The following is a 20270-nucleotide window of genomic DNA, read 5'->3' on the forward strand; positions in this document are numbered from 1 at the left end:
CTACCATGTGTTATTGGCTTGATTCCCCACCTGACCAGGGATGACATTCCAAGGGCTCTTCCAGCTGGGAGCAAAGAGCCGCTGGGAAAGAAAAGCCTCACGGATGAGGAATGAGGCTGTCCAGGAGATGGGCAGAGCTCCCACACGAGACTCCTCACACAGGCTGAGCATTCCCCCACCATCCCACTGGGAAATGTCCCTGGGGAGCACCTGTGACACGGCAGAACATCAGTGCTGCTCTCAGGTGTCACACTGGGGCTACATTTGCTTGTTAGACTTTTACAGCACTGCCAGGGAAAACAAATTTAACCCTCGACTTAGCATACAAATTGCTGCTTTAAAAAAACCTAATCAATGTGGCATTCAAACAGGCTCAGAAATATGCATGACACTGATAATTATCTGTAACAGGATGGGTACACACAGACTGCCAGTCAGGGATTAATTTAACAAGCCTGTTTAGCATCTTCCTGTGCACAGGATAATGCACAGCTGTACACATGGGGACAGTGGATCACCACCAGCCTCTACAGCTCTCTAATGAATATACAAATTAGGAAACAGGAACAAATTAGGGCTGCACCTCCAACCTCTATTCTGACACTTTCCAGTGTGAGCTGTGCAGGTTAGACATTCGTTATTTGCAATATATAAATAAAAACTAGTTGTTACAGAACTAGGCACACTCATTTCTACTTTCAAAAGTGGTTTGTTTACACAAATATCCTACATTTTTCATGGATATATACTTAGTTCAGTGCTCACTGCCTTGAATGAAATGCACAATCCAAATATCAGACTTTTATTCAGGACACCACCCTATTCTTTCTGTGTGTCTAAACTGTGTTTTAAGAACTTTTCTAGTCTTCATCATGATAGTCAATGGTTTGTGAAGCAGCTGATTATAAAATCTATCTTTTGAGATGACCACCACCACCCCATCTGATCCCACTGGTCAGTAGAAAATTAAGCTGCAGTTTAACCAGAGATTTATATGGAATCAGCCAACACTGCATTGAAAAGGGCAACTCATCCTCCCCTTCACTGACGTTTTCCATCCCATTTCCATCTTTTCTGTGCCTTTACTTCGTACCATTTCTGCAGCCACACAGACAATGGAGGAAACTTGCTCCATTTGAAGCCAGATGGACTTTTTATGGACATTATTTTGAGCCACCAAACCCAGTGAGTGGCCACAGGAATTGTTATGATGACGAATCTCTCAGGGGATGCTCCTGGCACAGCACAGGGAAGGCCAAACACACTCAGGGGACAAAGAGGGCTGCGGGTGGTGAAGCACCACAACAGGCTCACAGAGAAGTTTAATCTCCATCCCTCAAGATTTAGATGAGCTGAACTCAGCTTTACAAGGCCTGGACAATGTAACCTCACTTTGAAGGAAGGCACATTTTGAAAGGTGTCTGGACAAGAGGCTTCCAGAAGTGTCTTCCAGCCCGAGCTATTCCAAGTTGTCAATAGCATATTGAGAAGGACTCAGCACAAAAGTGCACAATTCCCTTCTCTCCAAAAGCCTGTTGGCAATTTTACTTCTGCAGAAATTGAAAAAATACTGGGTTTGTTCAAGGCTGTGAAGTGATAAAGCTAGGAATATTCAGAAATCAAATACTACACAGAACTTCTGCTGGATGATGTCCCAGACAGTGTCCCCCAGAGCCACGTGCCCTCCCAGCACACCTGACAGTGCCATGAACATACCTAATGCTGCTGCCACTCCTAAGGAACCTCCCTGTGAGGCCTGGAACCCCCCATACAACTGCAGCACACTCAGACTGCTCAGGAAATACTTAGAAAGACTAATTTTGATCTTTTCTGTGTGATAAACCAGCACCAGTTTGAACAAGTATCAATGCACAGGCCCGTGTTATCTGCTCCTGATTAAAGCAAAGACTCAAGTTTCCCCACATGCTTCAGGAGATTTCTCCAGATTCACCTGCAACCTTTCCTTCTCTCCCACTTCAAATCCTTGCCTTTTTTTTTTCCTTCACAGACTTTTCAAAAGTCATCTCCTGTTCTCCCAGGAGTTTTGAGTCTTGACACATTCAAGAATGTCTCGGCATTAAGTGCTGTGCATCAAAAGTTGTTGCAGCTACAAGGGGAAAAGGCCTCAAGTTGTGCTAGAGGAGGTTCCTGTTGGATATTGGGAAAAATTTCTCCACTGGAGGAGTGGTCAAACACTGGCAGGGGCTGCCCAGGGAGGTGGTGGAGTCCCCAGCCCTGGAGGTGCTCAGAAAACGAGTGGATGTGGCACTTTGTAATATGGTTTGGTGGGAATGGTGGGACTGCTCAAAGGTTGGACTTGATTTTGAAGGTCTTTTCTCTGATTCCCTAAGTCAGCTGATGGAGTTTGAAGGTTCCACCCACCACAGACACCTGCATTACTGCTGGAAAACCAGCACTGACTCCATCAAGCTGTTTGCCTGTAGCAAAGCTGAATTAGGACTTCACTGCAAAGAGATCCAACAACAGATATTCAAACCCATTCATATTCTTATAAAGCAAAGAATTACCAAAAATTCAGTGCAAACGTTGAAGCCTGGCAGGAAAACTGAGTTGGTTTCAAGTTACTAAAAAATTCAATATTCTCTGACATAAAAGTGTATACCCTCTGCTTGTAGTGTAATAAAATCTGAGGTTTTTATTAGATGCTGACTTCTAGATATAGCAAATCTACAGCAGTTTTTAAGTTTGATGATTTTTCCCAGTTACAAGTTAATTTTTCCCATTTGCAAGTTAATTTTTCAAAGAACAAAAAACTTGTTCATCAATGTAGTACCAAAAACTGCATCCAGTGGGAACTAAATTCACTAAAAACTGCCCAAGTTTAATTGAATTCTTGGAAAACTGGGGTTTGCTACATCAGAAAACTTTACTACCATTTGCATAAAGCCTTTAATTTTACAACATAAATTTAACAGCTGACATGGACTGGAAATTTTAATGTAACTGCTCATTTCAGCCACTGCTAAAGAGAAAATAATGGTTGAGACAAAATTACATGGATTATATATTACAGCTTATCTTTAATCAAAAAATCACGGTTTTTTAATGCAAAGACGGTAGTTTTCAAAAAAAGCAATTAAAAAAAAAATCAAGAAAATATCCCAACTTACAGGAATATTATGGTCCTTTCTTCCTTTATGGGAGGAAGCAACATGAGCAAGGTACTGAATAACCTTCTTAGTGTTCTCAGTCTTCCCGGCACCAGATTCACCCCTGCAAAACATTTCAGACATTTCCCTCAAAATTCATTTTCAACAACTTCTCAGCCCTCTGTTTACAGCAGCCTCAGTTCATTCCATTTATGGCTTTAACTATGCAACAGACCTTCACTAACCACCTAAAAGCAAACTGCAGTTGCAGGGATTTTAAACAGATCCTACAAGGTATTTGTTTAAAATACTTTCTTCACCCTAAAGATCTCTGTAGCATCAAGATGTTGATACAACGTGGACCATCAGTTTGATTAAGAGCTTTTGGCTTTATGCCAAAGCAACATGAAACACTTGCCCCCTGCCTTGACCACCATAGACACAATTTTTCAGGCTGCAGATACATCTATATTTTTAAATCATGACATATATACACATTTATATTTAGCATAATTTTATTATATTTTAATATTCCAGGATTTGGTTATGGGAATTACCAAGTTGATGGAAACACTCTGTACCTTTAGGAGTTTCACAGTGCAGTAAAATACACTTTAAACAAGCAGATTCTTTCCACTCACAAGGTTAAAAAATATATTTAAGGCCACGGGGCTAGATGAATTCATTAAGAAATAAATGTATCAGTGCAGAGTGGGAGAGTTCACAGATAACAAGGACAGCAAATGCACATCTCATTGTTAAGCCAGAGGTGGACTGAAGGCAGAATATGTTTAGACAGAGTTCATTGTGAGGTTTACAGGAGAATTGTGATAATGTGACCAAGTTCACATCCCTGCCATCACAAATGATGTTACTACAGCCCTAAAAATGACAGTTTGGGTTTTTTTTTTTTTAACCTAGGTCTGCTCTTCAGACAAATCCACAGCCCAAAGGGATTCAGGTCTCACTTAGGCATGAGTCAAAGGCTGCAAACCAGGGGAAAAGGAGCCATTTCCAGGGAGACAGGGACTGCCACGAGCAACTCGAGGTGTGGGAAGCTAAAAAGGATCTTATTATGGGAATTTGCATGGAAAGAGTGAAAGCACTCCTGTCATCCAGGAGTTGTTCAGAAATTAACAGTTTGGAAGCTAACTCCTCCTTTTTAAGAATGACAAGCACATACTCTCTGTGCTTGGGTATTTCTCCACTAAGCTACTCAGAATGGAAATCTTCATTTACCAGGGCAATTAAAGCACTTTCTTTTGCAGTCTTCATAAATACCTTCCTCCAGCATGCTGTACACCCCAGTTTTGTAGCTGATCTGCATTTGCTTAGGGATTTAGTACCTTCAGACCTGCACTTCTTGATCAGGTAAGAGCTTAGCACCATCCTCACACTACACTCAACAGCTGCAAAAATACAGCACTTGAAATTTTACCTCTGCATTTACAGAAAGGATATTGATATTACCCCAGATTTTCAAAGAGAATGGGCTCTAACACTCATTTCTTCTCACCTTCCAACACTTTTAAACCATGGAAACCCCACAGGAGAATGGCCCCAGCAGAGGTGACCAGGGGCAGCAGGATGGCCATTTCTCTATCCAGGAGCAAGTGACAGGGGCTGAAGCAGCTCTTTCATTCACAGCAGATCACTGAATTCCTCACAAGGTAAAACAGCCTCTGCCTGACCTGGAGAACAGCAGCAGCCCCCAGGTTTTGTTGGAAGAAGTCTTTAACTGAAAAAACTGGAGGAATAATTCTGCAGAGATATTGGGGGATATTGCACAGCCCCCGTGACCGGACTGTGGCCTCCAACACGAGAGGGGCAACCAAGGGTTAACACTTCTGTTGGTGGCATCTGCTCCTCAGAAACAACTACAGCAGCCTAAAACCACTTTGGTTCCACTTTTCCTCCCAGTCATTGAAAAATAACAGAGAATATGAAAGATGAGAGGTCACTGTACTCAATCACTCGAAGCTTTCCAGAGAGGGGGGAGTTCCCTCGGAACTCCTCAGCTGGGCTGGCTCTGCTCAGTGCATGGAAAAACTTGGAAGGTTCTACCTGAAAAGCTGGTTGGAAAGGAGATTACTCAGAGTTTGCTAATGGATAACTGGGTTTCCTTTCTGCCAAGATACCATCAATATGCAACACAGAAACTGGCTGTACTTGGGGACCACTACAAGTGGAACAACACCCTTTGACTTAATGAAAAATCCCATTTCTACCCAGCCCAGAGTCTCCACATACAACACAAATGTGAACACTGACAAGGAGAAAACACACCCCAAACCATCAGATGTCAATTCTTGCTACTCAAGTCTTTATTTCTCATTTCCCTTTTACTGCAGTGCTGCCATTAACATAATTCATGACCACGAGCAATAATAAAAGCAGCTTTGCCTGTTTCTGGATGTGTATTAAAATATGCTAATGCTAAAACTATTCCAGCAGGTAAGAGAATTAAGAAAAGAAATACAGCAAAATATACATTTACATTTTAAAACAATACAATTTGTTCTTATTGTCAGCAGAGCTTGGGAACACATTATTAGCTGTGCCTTTAAAACTAGAGAAATGATCTTTAATGTCAAATTACAAGAAGAAAGTTTATTAAATTTTGAAGGAGGGAAAAATATTTCCATTTAAAATTTAATTTTTATTTATTTTCAAAAAAGTTTATTAAATTTTTAAAGGGGGAAAATTTACATGTGCAGTGAGGAGAAGGTGGTACAATAAATACAGCCCAGATGTTGACTTTGGGAAAGGGCAGCACAGGGTTTTGGAAGAGGCTCCTGTGGACACACCAGTAAAGCTGCACAAGCACAGGAAGGGCAGAACCTTGCAATACATTCCTTCTGCTAAAAAGCCTTTAGTTTTTTAGAGAAAGCCCTTTAGCAAGTTCTTATTCAAAAGCAACACTAAGGGATGTTATCATCCCAGTTCTGCTCCCTGGAGCTTACAAATATGCCAAATATTTCCTGCAGCACAGTGTCAGAAAGCTCTGCTGTCATATCCTACAAAAGAATTAGAAGATTTAGGATAAAGTCCTTTGCATTTATAGGAATAATGACATCTGCATATTTTGGTTCTTTCCCAGGAGTGCAAACACATAGATTATAAAAATAAATGAAAATCTTCTACCTCTATCAACCTGCCCAAAAAAGGTAAACTCTCAGCAACACCATGTACAGTATTTATGGAAAGGGGATGGTATCACAGAGCTAAAGCTTAAGTGTTTCAAAACCTTGTTTTAATACAACTCAATATGTTACCATAAATTAAACAACTAAAGCCTTCCCTCAGTCATGGCAGCTCTGCTAATGATTTCAACAGGGTCATTATTTCACCTTCTTCATTTCAGCCTCAGCTCCACCACTTGTAGGATCAAAAATGAGACTGAATTGAAACACTCTCTGAGCTCCAGCCATGGGCTGTACAAACAGTGCTCCCAAAAAAGCAAAGCATCCTGAGCCATAGCCTCCAGTTGGAGGCATAAGGTTATTCCATCAATTAACTGAGGGATCTCTCCCTTGGAAACAGGGACAGGTCAAAGAGAGTCTGACAGTCCTGGTAAATGTATGCAGTATCTCAAGTCATGCTTTTCCCTGGAGCAGCTTCTGCTTTGAAGCAGCTCCATGCACATTTAAAAGAGGAAAAGCTTAGCCAGCATGAGCACTTTAAAGTTTAACATGGTTTTAAATTCATTGCATGTAAAGTTGGAGTGCCATTTTCAGCAAAGCCAAGTCTTCAGGCAAATCCATCCCAGCTACAATTTGGTTACCAAAAACTAGTGACTGACTCAACCAGCTGCAGTTTTTTCCCTGAGCAACTTGAGCCCAAATCTTTGTACAAAAGGCACTTCCACTGCTGAACAGATTCTCACCTGGAAAACAGGCAAAACATACTGGGAGACTACTCACAATTCAGAAAGCAAAGAGGTAGGAAGCAGGAATGGAAGCTGGTCTTCCAAATTCCTGGAGAATACTCTTCCCACTTATAATGGCAGTTATTATTCCAGAAACAGGTCAAGTACCTGTTTGGGAAAGACTTATTCTGGGAGGAAACAGTGCTTGTGAAGGAAAACAGCAGTGAAACAGTTGCTTTCCTTATTGCCAAGCGGGTTTGAAGCATTTACACACCTTGTGACAGTGACAGCACCCAGCAGGGCAGGCAATGCCACCACCTCCTCCTGACCTGGCAAACGAGTTGATGGATTTTAGGGAAGTCAAATGAGTCTAAAGTTGCTCACTGAAGTGCCACTGCACAGACAGGCCTCCTTCCACCCCCACCCAGAGAGCCACTAATTCCATGGGCAGGGCAGGAGCTTCCCAGCAGGTACAGAGTGCAGTGCTGTGAGTGACAGGGGACAGGAGGACACAAAGCCACACAATTCCAAAGAAACTCTGAAATTCAAAGACAGGCTTTTCTTTCCCTTGCTACCTGTGCTCAGCCTGCTGCTGACTAACAGTATTTGGGAGGATAAGCACGTAGGATGAAGGAGGATGGTCAGAAGCAGTTGGTGCCCTCTGTCCCACCACAGATCATCTCTGTGATTTCAATCACTGAAAACTAACCCAAATAACCCAGACTTCACATGCTGGGGGCCTGGTTCACTCCAACCCTTTCCCTGCCCTAGGAGTTTCAGTCTAGTTCTCTCCTTCCTGATCAGGAACAAGCTCTGGGATGGGACGTTCATCTGGAAGCAGAAGGTCCTCCTGTGAAGAAGTGGCACCGCTCCCTTGACACCTGGGCAAGTTCTCAGTGCCAAATTCCCAGGACACAAGAACCCAACCTGCCACTCACAGCTTCCATTTAAAGCAGCCACTTACCCAAGGCCCCAAACCATGGAAATATGCACTTAAATTGTCTGTAGGAGAAAGTAACTGCGTATGTAAGAGCCCCAACAATGGGCTTTTGTCCCTCTCACAACAGCAGTTGCAAAGAACAGAGGAGACACTTATTCTCAGACACAACTGAGCAGATCATCTGCCAGCTACAAATTAACAGATATTTACAGGCAAGACCTGTAATTAAAAGGACATTTTAATCACCTGCCTTATTTTCTGCAAGAGGTATAACTGATAGTTTGGAGAAGAGTCATTAATTGACTTTACTATTTACGTGGCTACTTCAGAGCTGCTTCCTTTCCCTCTTGATGCTTCTCATCATCTCAACACCACTTGCCTAGGGAATGTTACAAGCTGGACTCCAGCCAGAGGTTGTATACAAAAATGCTTGGTATTTGCTGCTGTTGTCCTGTAATAAGCAGCCTCTATTCCCTCCACACCCCACCACTCCTACAGAAGCCAATTCAGATTAGATATCCTTGTGGGGCTGCAAGCATCTTGCTAAATGCCTATTTATCAAGCCCAGGCCCAGTTCTGAGAATACCAGAAGTCTGTGGTAAGATCCTTCACTTCAGAAACACATTAACTGTAAAAAGTGCAGAGCAGCACATTTTCACAGCTGACTTCCCAAGAGTCGCCTGAAGCCAGGGGAGGCTGGAATATTTCTCAGATTCTTCGCTACCACAACACAAATTTCTTCATCTTGGTCATCAGTCTCCAGCAGCCTGGCATGGCCAGTGAGCACTAACAGGCAGCAACAACAGAGAGAAACACCAAAACTTAGCAAAACGTCAGCAGCTGCAGCTTCTCCAGGAAAACAAAGCCTCAAAGTCTCTCCAGAACAGCTTCACATCCCACAAAAACAGGAAAATGTGCAGGAAGACATGTGCACACTGCAATGTTGGCACCACTTTCTGTAAGGCATCACTTATGGATGCTGGGCTAACACAGGCTGAAAGCTACTTATTATATATATATGTGTGTATATATATATAATATACAACATATTATATTACCTATAAGCTCTCAGGAACATTAAGTTGCTGGAACTACATATATTGTCCTTTCTTTTCAGCAAACTAAGAATTTACAGACACAAGATCCAAACTAAACTTCCATTTGCACTCCAGTCAAGGGGGAGTGATGAGAAGGAAGCTGGTTAAGTCCAGTTTCCCAGAGAAGTGCTGGTTTTAAGGGCTGCTCGTTTGCTTTTCATTGAAAAGCTTGATGAACTAAACTACAAAGCAGAAGAGAGCTCCAGCAACCTTTCTAACCATGTGTTAGTGGTTAAAGCCCAAGATTAAACCATCCAACTTCAAAGCTGAACAGAAATTCCCACCATTACTGTTTGTTCAGCTCCTCCCATCTCATCATTAGCCAGGCAATAATCTGGCTTTCACCCATGTGATAGATTGTCCAGTAGATCCAGGAGCTGTAGGGGTGTGTGCCTCTGCACATATTTGGGGTTTGCAGTGGGTGAATGCCAAAGGGCACATAAGGAATCTCATCACCACCTGAGGAAATCAGGGTGACACCATGGAGCAGCAGAGTCCCTCTGGATGTGGGAGCAGGACTTCTGGTTCACTCTGAAAAAAGCCTTTCTATAATAAGTAATTTAAACAAGAAGTTTCTCCTCCAAACTCCATCCCTGGGCTCAGGTACTCACCAACTTACACAAACAGATGGGGAAGGAGGTGCCACAATGAAACAACAGAGACCATGCCAGGAACTCTGAATAAAGCCCTGCAGCCTCTGCAACAACACAACTGTCTATATCTGGCTTCCTAAAAGGTGGGGAGTGGAACGGGAAGAGAACAGAAGTTAACTAAGAGAGGAAGACAGCACACTATTTTGTGTTCAGAGATGCCTCATGTCTGCAGCAAGAGCAGGAAGTCATCTGTCATCAGGAGTGGACTGGAGAGCTCAGCACAGCCACATCAGCTGGCAATGCCAGCAGTGCCCTCCTGGAGAGCCACCCTCCATGCCAGGACAGGGTGTTCTGCTCAGACAAGCAGCCAGAGAACACAGCAGGTAGTTTGGTGGGGTTTTTTCCTTCCCAGTATGTTTGACTTTGAGAAAATATTACTAACTTTAAGACCACGAGTTCATGCAAAACTCTTCATGGAACATCAGCAGGTGAGACAGGAAACCTCCAGGTAAACCCACTGCCTTCAAAGCAACAAGATGTGATGAGAGACATGCTTGGAGAACCATCCCCCAAGGTCAGCCCACTCCAACAGGGCATTAAGAGGAATCCTGTATCTGCAGCATCTCAGTGAAATACAGGTTATTCTTCAGAACAGCTGTCTTGGTGAGAAAAAAATTATGATAACTCTGAGCAAACTGTATTCCTCAGAAAGATCCACCTGCACACACCTTCTTCACAGAGCTAATATTTACTAGACTGAAGCAAGGTAACTGCAGGCCTTTTGGGGGAAACAGGCTGGTATTTCCCAAAGATCTGCACAGGTCAAGACAATGAATCTGCCTCAATCCCAGATTTAACTGCATTTTCATGCCTAGGATAAAAAAATATCATGTGTACCAAATATAAATCAGGATTCAGTTGTCTAGTGAGTTCAGAAGGATCAAGAGTTCACAGTTATCTTGCAGGTTAGGCAATAACAAAATTGAAGGCAAGAGAGTTTAAAGGTTTTCCAAGGTAAGTACGAATGCATTGGACATTCACCCAGCTGGAACCAAAGGAAGGCAGGTGGAGAACATGCAGAGACGGTCCTTGAAGAGGAAGAACTGAAACCAAACCCAAAGGCCCAGCACAGCACCAATCCTACACTAAGAACACCCTCAAGAGCAGCACTCCTGGCTGTCAAGAAGAAAGGGTGGTTGGATCCAGAGAACCTGGAAAATGGTGTTCAAATACTGTCACTGGAGAACTGATCTGGCCCCTCCTCTAAAGGCCATGGAAGGTAAAATCCCAGGAAACTTCATCAACCAGAGGTAGGGGGAGAGAGGTGAAGGTGCTGCCCAGATGGACCTTCAGCAAGCCATGGGACAGACTCCTCTCCAGACAATTTATGGTCAAGGCAGTTGGAGACAGGGAAGTGACAGGCACACCACAACTGTCCTCATCCCAGTGCACAAGGCAAGGGCTGTTTTCTCTCCCACCAGTTTGAACCACTCCTGCTGGAGAAATTAAAAAGTACTCTGAGGACTTCCAGCTTTACTAAAGATCAGGGTCAACCAGGTGACCCAGGTCCTGAGACAGCAAGTTTGGGATGAGAAGATGTGTCAAGCCTTTTATGAACTGCCAAAGGAGTTTCTGAAACCACCTCCGGTGTGGTTAAGACACACTCCTTCCACCTTATTTATTTCTGCCTTAGTCTGAGACCTGTAAAACCAGTGGCAGGAGGGGAAACACAGAGTTTACCTCTTCCCCAGAATCAGCAATGCAACAGGAGTCCTGGACACAGGTCAAAACAGAGAAACAGGATTCCTGGTCAAAACATGGGACCTCCTTCTGGAGGTAGTGAGTCTGCCATGGCCTTGTCCCATTCATGGAGCAGATTTAACATCCCAAACATCAGTTTAGAGTGCAGAGCTGCAAAATAATAGGGCTCTCCCATGAAGTCCACAGGGGAAACACTCTTTGGGACAGTGCCACAGAAGAGAGCTGGCTTTATCTGTTCAAAAGGGACACACAGGGGAGTACAAATGGGTTTGATGGCACTTCTCTTGAACACAGAGTGGAAAGCAGTCTAAGAGAAACCTATTTTAAGAGGAAAGTGTTTATTAACCTGGCAGCCTCTACTATCCTTTTTTGTACTCAGCATGTAAATGGTGTTGCTCATCAGACAGTGTGAGCAAGGTCTCCTGGGCTATGGTGGAACTCTGGTGTACAACTTCCAAGATGACAGAAACACCTTGGATCCCATCATCTATCACCTCACGTGTCTCACATTCTGACAAGGCAAGACCCACACTGTACATCCAATTTGGACATACAGTGCCTTACCCTTTATAATCCTGAGGCCACAGATACATCCCCATTATGGAGGAAATCCATATTTTCTTGTGAACTGCGTTCAGTGACGTTGGTCTTTTGAATTTATGCTGCTGTGTAAGTACTTCAGCAAGAAACACCTGGTAGAGCTGTAGGACAGCAACAGAGCCTGGAATCTGTGCTCAGAAACTCAGATTTATTAAGGCTGCCACACTTGTTATGTGGAGCCTTTAAGACTGATACAACCAAGGCACTGAATTAAAGGTGGTGAAACTCATGTCATGGGACTAATGCTTTCAATACCCAGGTTTGTGATATGCTTCCAAGCCAGTGATGAAACTTCTTAGCACCAGATTCTGGAATTTTACATGGAGTAGATTTGTCACCAAGCATTTCCCATGTCCAACAGAAGAGATGTCCTCAAGGCCATCTCTGAGGGTCTTAATATTGGGATGCACTCAGAGCAGTCCCCAGCAGCTCCAGACTTCCATACTGGATGTGATCACGTCCTCCTGAGGTCTGGCTGTAAGGATCTGTGTCCATCCCCACCTCCCACCATTTGGACTCAAGCTCCTCTGCAAAGCAAGCCCAGCCAAGATGTGGAACCCAGCAGAAGATCCACAAATTCCATACTGGACTGTGCTGAACCAGATACAAAACAGGGGTCAATGATCTGTTCAGCACAGAAGGATCAAAAGCTTATGGTAACCTGAGAGCTGAGGTAATAACAAAAACAAAGGCAAGAGAGCTTAAAGGCCTTCCAATCTTTCACCAGATCAGACATCCACCAAATCCTGCAGCACTGTCATTCCGACCTTTGTGGGCTCAGCTGACCATGCAAAGGAGGGAAAGGTTCATGCACAGACACAAAACATGAAGCTACTTCAAAAAAATTCACCTGGGGCAAGCAAAGACTGTCAAAGCATCCACAAACACACGAGAACAAAGCATTTCTTCTCACCCTGGGATCCCATCCCTGCTTTGAGGGCTGCTTTGTACATTGCACATGGAATAGTCATCCCAGGAAAAGATGAGTTCTACTAAGAGCAGGAACCACAGACCTAGACAAGCCTGTGTTAACTGGATCAACTTTTATCTTAGCTACAGAACTGTGTTTGCTCCTGTTTCCTTGGCCCTGAGAATCTTGTATTCATAGTCTCCATAGTGCAGAAGAGCCTGGCCTTGAAAGGATCCACCTTCAGTCTTGTACAGACTCTGACAGTTCAGGCACTTCTGCAGGAAGAAGAAGATGGAGATTTGAATCCCTTCATGTAAAGAAGGAAAGTGAACCCAGGACTCCTTCCAGCAATTGATCCACCACTGAGCTCCTTCAGAAAGCAACTTCCAAAGCACGTCCTGGCACACAGCAGGGCCAGGGGATCACACACCCCAGGCACAGGGCACACAGGGCACTGCACCTGCTGGAAGGACTTGAAGAACACAGTTGCCTGTCTCAAAACACTGTCAAACCACAGAAGAAACCTGCCAGAGGATCAGCCAGAGAGACATTTACAACAGGAAGACACTAATTCCAGGCCTAGCTGAGGGGAGCTTTGGTCAGCACAACCTGGTTAATCCACCCAGACAAAAATTCCCACGTTGGCAAACTGCGGGAAAGGAAGAACTGCTGACAGACATGGCACCCCAAGTTATGGGGACATCTGGGACCACCCCATGGATACCCAGAACTTGGACTGGATAAAAGTGGTAACTCCAGAAGAGCAACCACAGGACCCCCATCTCCAAGCCCAGGGTGAGGAAGGACCAACAGGACATCACTGGATCCAGGGGTGCTGATGATCTTCTGCTTCCTCTTTCTCTCCCACCCTCCTTCCTATTTCCTACAGATCAGCTCAGGAGTGCCATAAACCTGGAAGTGCATTTGTATTCTGGCTTCCCAACCACTGCAGTTCCAGATCCCAGGGAAATTTGAACTGAGGTGAGAAGTTTGCTCCTGGGTGGGGCAAGTTCAGGTAAAAGGGAACCTTAGTGTCAACTTCTTCAGAGCTCCCCTGTCTGCAGCAGATCCAATGCAAGCTGTTGGTCCCCAGACCCACTTCTGGATCCTGTCTCCCTCAGGCTTTATCCCCCTGAGCAGTCACAGCACAGCATTTCAGAGGTGTGAACTTCAAGCTGTGTGGTTCAGATTCAGATCTCTTACTGACATTTTTAAACTGCATTTCTTAAATAGCACATGCCTAGAAAACTTGCAATAATGTGAAGTACAGTATTAAAAGATTATACCCCCATATTAAATATCACTTCATGCCACATCTTTAATCATTACCCAACACCTGTAAAGGTTAAAGACCAAGCTTTGACTACCACAGATGTATCAAAGACCCCTTTCAGCACAGATTCCCAAAAATGAAAAGTGGTCACTTACGTGCAGAGAATGGATTGGTCCTCACGGTCTGCAAAACAAGAACAAACGTGGTTATAGGTTTCTGTTTATACAACACAGTTTCTTTTAAATGAATGTTTTTTAAATTCATCTTTTCAGTTTAAGAATTCTAAAGACATTCTAAAGCAATTTTAATCATGTCCCAGTTCTCACACACATCCCCCAAACAACAGCTCAGACATTCCTACAAGTTCTGCCATTTCAGATAATAAAGTTAAAAACTGGTTATATTTAATAATAACCCACTGCAATCTTTTTAAATATATTTTCAGATAAAGCTGGACTAAGTCCTGCCATTTCAGATCATAAATTCAAAATTTTGCTTAAAATTAATAATAATCCACTGCAATATTTTAAACTATATTTTGAGACAAAGCTGACCTAACATTTCTTATTCTGTATGCACAAAGAATTTAAAACCTTCACTGAAGAGAAAAACAGCTTCAAGTACAGAACACTGACAACCAGACACTTGGAAAGAGCACTGACATCCCCAGCAAACAAGTGCTTTACTCTACAGCTTTTTGTTTTCTTTTTTACATTAACATGCAGGCCTGAAGTGCCTCCACAATTTAGCTTATTCATGAAAGCCTCGTCCAAAGGACATGCAGGGAAAGGCTGCACAGAGCCCAGAGCTGCAGCAGTGGCTCAGCACTTCTGTGACACCCACTGCTGTGCTCCTGACCTTTGAGAACTGCCTGGAGGACACTTATACCCTGCAAGGGGCATTTCAGAATTACAAGGCCTTTCCAGAATATATTTCAGCACCACACACTCTATATTAATTCTATAGTGAAAGCATTCAAATATACCTGCAGTAAGGAGAGCGTTTCAGTTAAAGGTGTTTTCTGCCCTGTCTGAGTCAGGTTTTCAATGAGTTCAACATCTTTTTCATAAATCTGCATCACAAAGATCTTGCTTTTACACACTTCAGCTGTTTCTCACCAGCTCCAAGAAAACACAATTGTCTCCTGCAAGCTCAGAACTTCAAACACATTTTCTGTTCTGATTGGTAATTTGTAATGAATTGTATTATACTAAATAAAACCAAGCTTTGTTTTGCTCATGTGTAAAGCTCAGGACTACACAGAGTCCCTGCCAATTTTCCAGGCTGTATGAAACCAGTCACCCCCTCCATGGGAGGAGCTGAGTTCATGGTGTAACTATTAGTATTGAAGCTGAATTTCAACTTCAGAGAGATAGCATCTAAAAAAATATAGAGAATCACAGAATCATAAAGGCTGGAAAAGACCTCCAGGATCATCAAGTCCCCCCTGTGCCCGATGCCCACCTTGTCCCCCAGCCCAGAGCACTGAGTGCCACATCCAGGCCTTCCTGGGACACCTCCAGGGCTGGGCACTCCAAACCTCCCTGGGCAGCCCCTGCCAAGGCCTCACCACCCTTTCCAGGAGGAAATTCCTCCTCCTGTCCCACCTGAGCCTCCCCTGGCACAGCTGGAGGCCGTTCCCTCTCCTCCTGTCCCTTGTTCCCTGGGAGCAGAGCCCGACCCCCCCCCCGGCTCCCCCCTCCTGTCAGGGGGTTGCAGAGCCAGAAGGTCCCCCCTGAGCCTCCTTTGCTCCAGGCTGAGCCCCCCACAGCACAGCAGCTCCAGTACAGACACACCAAAACAAGTAAGGGGAAAGCCTGGGACTGCAAGAAATGAAAGCTGAGAGTAGGCAAAAGCAGTGGGAGAGTGACAAAAGAAACGTTAAGGAGACACTCTGTGAAGTTTATGTTCTTCTGCTTTTGATACCTGGCACCTGGACTTGCAAGGCCTATCAAAAATAACTTTTTAGTACCAGCAGCAGAGCAAGCCCAGAAGTACAGCAGCAGCTGGATGTCCTGCATGCCCAGTTGTCAGCACAGCCAGAAGAGGCCCAGCTCTGCCCCTGCCCTGCTCCCAGGGCACCAGAGTGACTCAGGCTCTTCACAACCACTCCACACGGCAGCAAAACTCAAGGTGACGCAGGACAGCAGGAACCATTTGTTCTTCCAGAAGGAACTGCTGAATGGATGCCAAGTTGGTATCATGAGTAGAGTTTAAAGTTAATATTTCCCAGCTTTAGTATTTATTTTTTAAAGTGATGACTTGATTCTTGCCTTTTTACTCCCCAGGGATAACGTTACTCTGATTTTGTCACTGTACTTCAGCCACTTCATCAAAAAAAAGTCTCCTCCAAACCAGAGCTCTTCAGTTTAGCACTTCTGAAACACTTAAGAACACGGGTAACATTTGCCTTGAAGTTCACAGTAGTTTAGTTGAAGACAATGTGTGTTTGTCAGTGCTTTGTATCATATTTTACCTGCCCATTTACCATGCAATGTTACTGTGCACACACTGCACACTGGATAAATGAATTTTCTTACCCAGTTAGTCCTACATAAATATCTGAACTTGTAGACTTTCTATGTTTCTCACTGCCAGAAACTCCAGCAAGTGCAGCTGAGCTTTTTCATCTTCCCTGTCCAGGAGCCTGAATTGACAAGACCTTATAAAGTAAATTATCTAAACTCAAGTATGTTACCCCAAATCCATTTTTCTGGGTCCATTCAACCCAATCAGATGAATATAAGCATGAAAACAAGGATGTTTAAATGGGGATGAAATAACAGGACCAAGCTCTTAATTCAAGCTACATCATAAAACACCCCCTTTGGTTTTAAACCAACAGGAAAACCCCATTGGAATCTACCACTTCACTTCTGCAGCTTGGATTTAAATATATCCCAAGGTCTTCAAACTACACCGAAGACCAAAACATTCAAGTTGCACAGAGAAGGTTTACTACAATAACCCTAACTTGAAAATAAAAGTTAAAGTTACAGAAAGTCTATGAATAAAACCAAAATTTGATTTTATGCTGCTGAAATAAGCTTTGAAAGGTCCTTTAGAATGGAAGAATCTGGAAGCACAAAGGCAACACAACCTGACACTGGCTTTAGGCTGGAGCTCCCCCACTGCTGTAATTCAGCTGGAGCAGCTGCTGGTGTCTCAGCTTCCCCTGCCCAGTGTCCCATCCCATTCCTCCTCTGGAACCAGCAGCTGACTGTGCACATGCACTGGAGCTGAGGAACTACCAAAATTTAGTGTTCAATCAGATCAGCTCCCTGGTGCAGTTTGTACCACAGGAATCAGCACACAGAACATGAGAACCACCTCTCGTACCAGCCACCAACCCTCTGGGCACCCCAAAGCCACTGGCAGAGGCACATTCCCTGGCCCAGGGGAGCTGCAAACCCTGCCCAGCAGAAGGTGCCACCTCCTCCATCCCTGGTGTACATTCCCAGGCCTCCCTTGAGCCAGCACTGGTAATAATCAGTGAGTGATCCCAGCAGAAAACTAACCCTACCAAAACATCTAATCAAACACAAGTGGCTATTCATTAGATCACTTGCCCTGTATCCCACAAAACATTTATATACAGCTCCAGCTGGATGTCTCAGGCATTGAAGCCTTTCTTTCACCCCTGCTCTCCTGTTCCTTTCACCTCCACCCAAAGGCAGGATCTCACCCGAGCTGAGGATCAGCTGCTGTGCAGCCAAAGCCACGTTAAACTCATCCCACCAACCCCATCCCACCACCCTGCAGGGAACAAACACCCTGGGGAGGCCAAGGAGAATGACCAGAACAAGACAAGAAGAATTACAGCTCTGAAAGCCATTTTTCCCTCCTCTGCTCTCGCCTCCCCACAGGAATGTGCTCTGGGGATAGCACTGGGCAGCTCTGGTTTGAAAATCCATAAGAATAGATAGATCCTGGCAATATAAGAAGATGCATGAAGTTTTGACTGTCAGAACACAAAGCATTTGACTCCACATCCCTTCTCTCACCAAACTAGATTCCACCACTCCCCTCAACAGACTTTACCTAACAAACCCCTGTTAACTCCAAGGAAGGTTCCAGATGTACATCAAACATTTGTTGGGCAATTGGCTCAGGTAGGATGTTGTGAAAAGTTGTAGCTCAAAGCTGTAGTCTGTCTACAAAAAAAATACTGTATTTTAAAGGCAGCTTTTCTTAAAAGTACGATTTTGTTCTGCTCTGGTCACACTCTAGTAATTTATAAATTGATATAAGACAACTAAACAGAAAAGCAAGAATCTTTTCAAGTTTCCCACCAAAACTCAAAAGGCAGCAACCCTGCAAGCACAGAAACTTTATCACAGAACAGACCTTACAAGCACACTGACACACAGCCCCTACAACTGGCATTGTCCAATTACTCTTCACTGTATTGGTATTTCAAGTATTGCAAATGCCCAGATCTGCCTTTATCTCTCACAATTTGACTCAGAATGAACAGAAGAAGCTATTTGGAGCTATCCCACACAGTGGACAGCCCAACTAGAAAGGTGTTTTTTGACTTAATATCAATTTGTAAATCTATGAAAAGAATTTCACAAAACCTGCTTTCAGCTTTAACCTATCTCTGATTACAATTCTTAAACAGTAACTTTCATGCAAACACTGACTTGTCTCACAACCCCATTATTTAAGAACATACAATAAGTGGTAAAAAGGTTAAATCTAGCAAAGCAGTGAAAATGGACGTATAGAGTTTTAACCTGCTTTGCCAGAAAGAAAAGCTCAGGGTTACCACACATCCAGCCAGCAGGAAACCATGGGGAGGAAAATGGTTCTATCTGCAGGTACATCAAGGGTTGTCCTTTCCCAAGCCCAAGATTCTTGTGGATCATTCATTTTGGCACAGCCCTTCCTTTTCCCTCCCCAGACCAGTGATCAAGTGCCAGCCCCACTTCTGGAGCAGACAACCATAAAAGTTTCTGCTTTTTTGGGGGTGCAGGAGGCAAGTTTTTTGATATTTCTTAAATAGGAGAAATCGTTGGGTTTCTAAAAAAGAGGCTCCATGCAGGAGGAAGGGAGGGCTGTTGTTTATTTGTAGATAATCCTTCATGCCCAGGTGCCCCAGAGCACAGCCCAGGAACAGCTCTGTTCCCTGGTGGACAGCCTTGTTTGTTGTGGATGCAGGCTCCACAGGGCTGCTGGGGATGTGCCCTCTGCTGTAGGTGAACAGGCTCAGATATCAGTCTGTTCAAGGACATTTAAAAATTGAATTCCTGACAAGTTTTGTGAAAATGGGTCAGTGCCCGGGGGAAAGAGGGACAGAGACCTTCCCACCAGCACAGGGTCTGCTGCTGCCAGAGATTCCCAGGGCTGGGTCACAAATGCTCCATGACATGGAAAGCACACAGGTGGCCTGACAACCTGCCAGTCTTCAATTCCAAGCTCCCAATCACTTTCTTTTTCCTTTCCTCTTTTCCTACTGGACTGATAAGCATGGGAAGAGATCTGGTTGCAGAGATGAAGCACGGCTTTTACTTTGTGTTTGTCTCTAAAATGTTGCCTGGTTACCCCATAAACTATCATCAAACACTTAGCACTGTGAAGTGACTTGTGACAAACAACTCTAACAAGGGCCAACAGGAAGAGTGACAGGCACAAGTTTGTTTGCTGGGACCTGCCACACCAAATATTCCCTGACACACTTATGGTCACCAGGAGATTCCTGTTTATCCCACACTTCAGTACTTGTGCAATGATCTCCCTGTACAGCTCAGTCACTCCTTCCCAAAGACAGGGCAGTTTGCAGGAGCTGTTTTGCCAACAGCCACCCATCAAACATCCCAGGCACCTTTGCAGAATGCAGGGAATTTGCTAAAGTCGACATTTCAAGTTTTAATACCCAAATTTCATCAAGCCAGTACTGACTGTTTAAGGACACTGAACCTACACATGCCCAAAGCATCTGATGCAATCCATCCAAAGCAGCTGGAAAGTATCACTGTCAGGTTACTCTCCTCAGGAGGTTTCAGGTGACTAAAAGCATGGAAACATCCCAGGTATCTTCAAGAAAGGTGAGTAGGATCATTGCACTATCCTTCTAAAAGCTGGAAGGAACCTCTGGAGGTCAGAAACGATCAAG

At 44.1% G+C, this 20270-nt stretch overlaps 1 protein-coding gene across 4 annotated transcripts in view; it reads right to left on the bottom strand.

Moving 5' to 3' along the window:
- The window catches only part of MYH10 (myosin heavy chain 10), a 101675-nt gene that overhangs the window by 52132 nt on the left and 29273 nt on the right, over positions 1 to 20270 (bottom strand). For all 4 annotated transcript variants that reach the window (XM_064675631.1, XM_064675630.1, XM_064675628.1 and 1 more), the window contains exons 4-5: positions 14308 to 14335; positions 3132 to 3234 (exon numbers count right to left, since the gene is read on the bottom strand). In XM_064675631.1, the coding sequence (XP_064531701.1) occupies positions 3132 to 3234; positions 14308 to 14335 (131 nt within the window). The remainder of the gene's footprint in view (positions 1 to 3131; positions 3235 to 14307; positions 14336 to 20270) is intronic.

The sequence above is a fragment of the Pseudopipra pipra genome, chromosome 19 (genome assembly GCF_036250125.1).
Source record: "Pseudopipra pipra isolate bDixPip1 chromosome 19, bDixPip1.hap1, whole genome shotgun sequence".
NCBI classification, from domain to species: domain Eukaryota; kingdom Metazoa; phylum Chordata; class Aves; order Passeriformes; family Pipridae; genus Pseudopipra; species Pseudopipra pipra.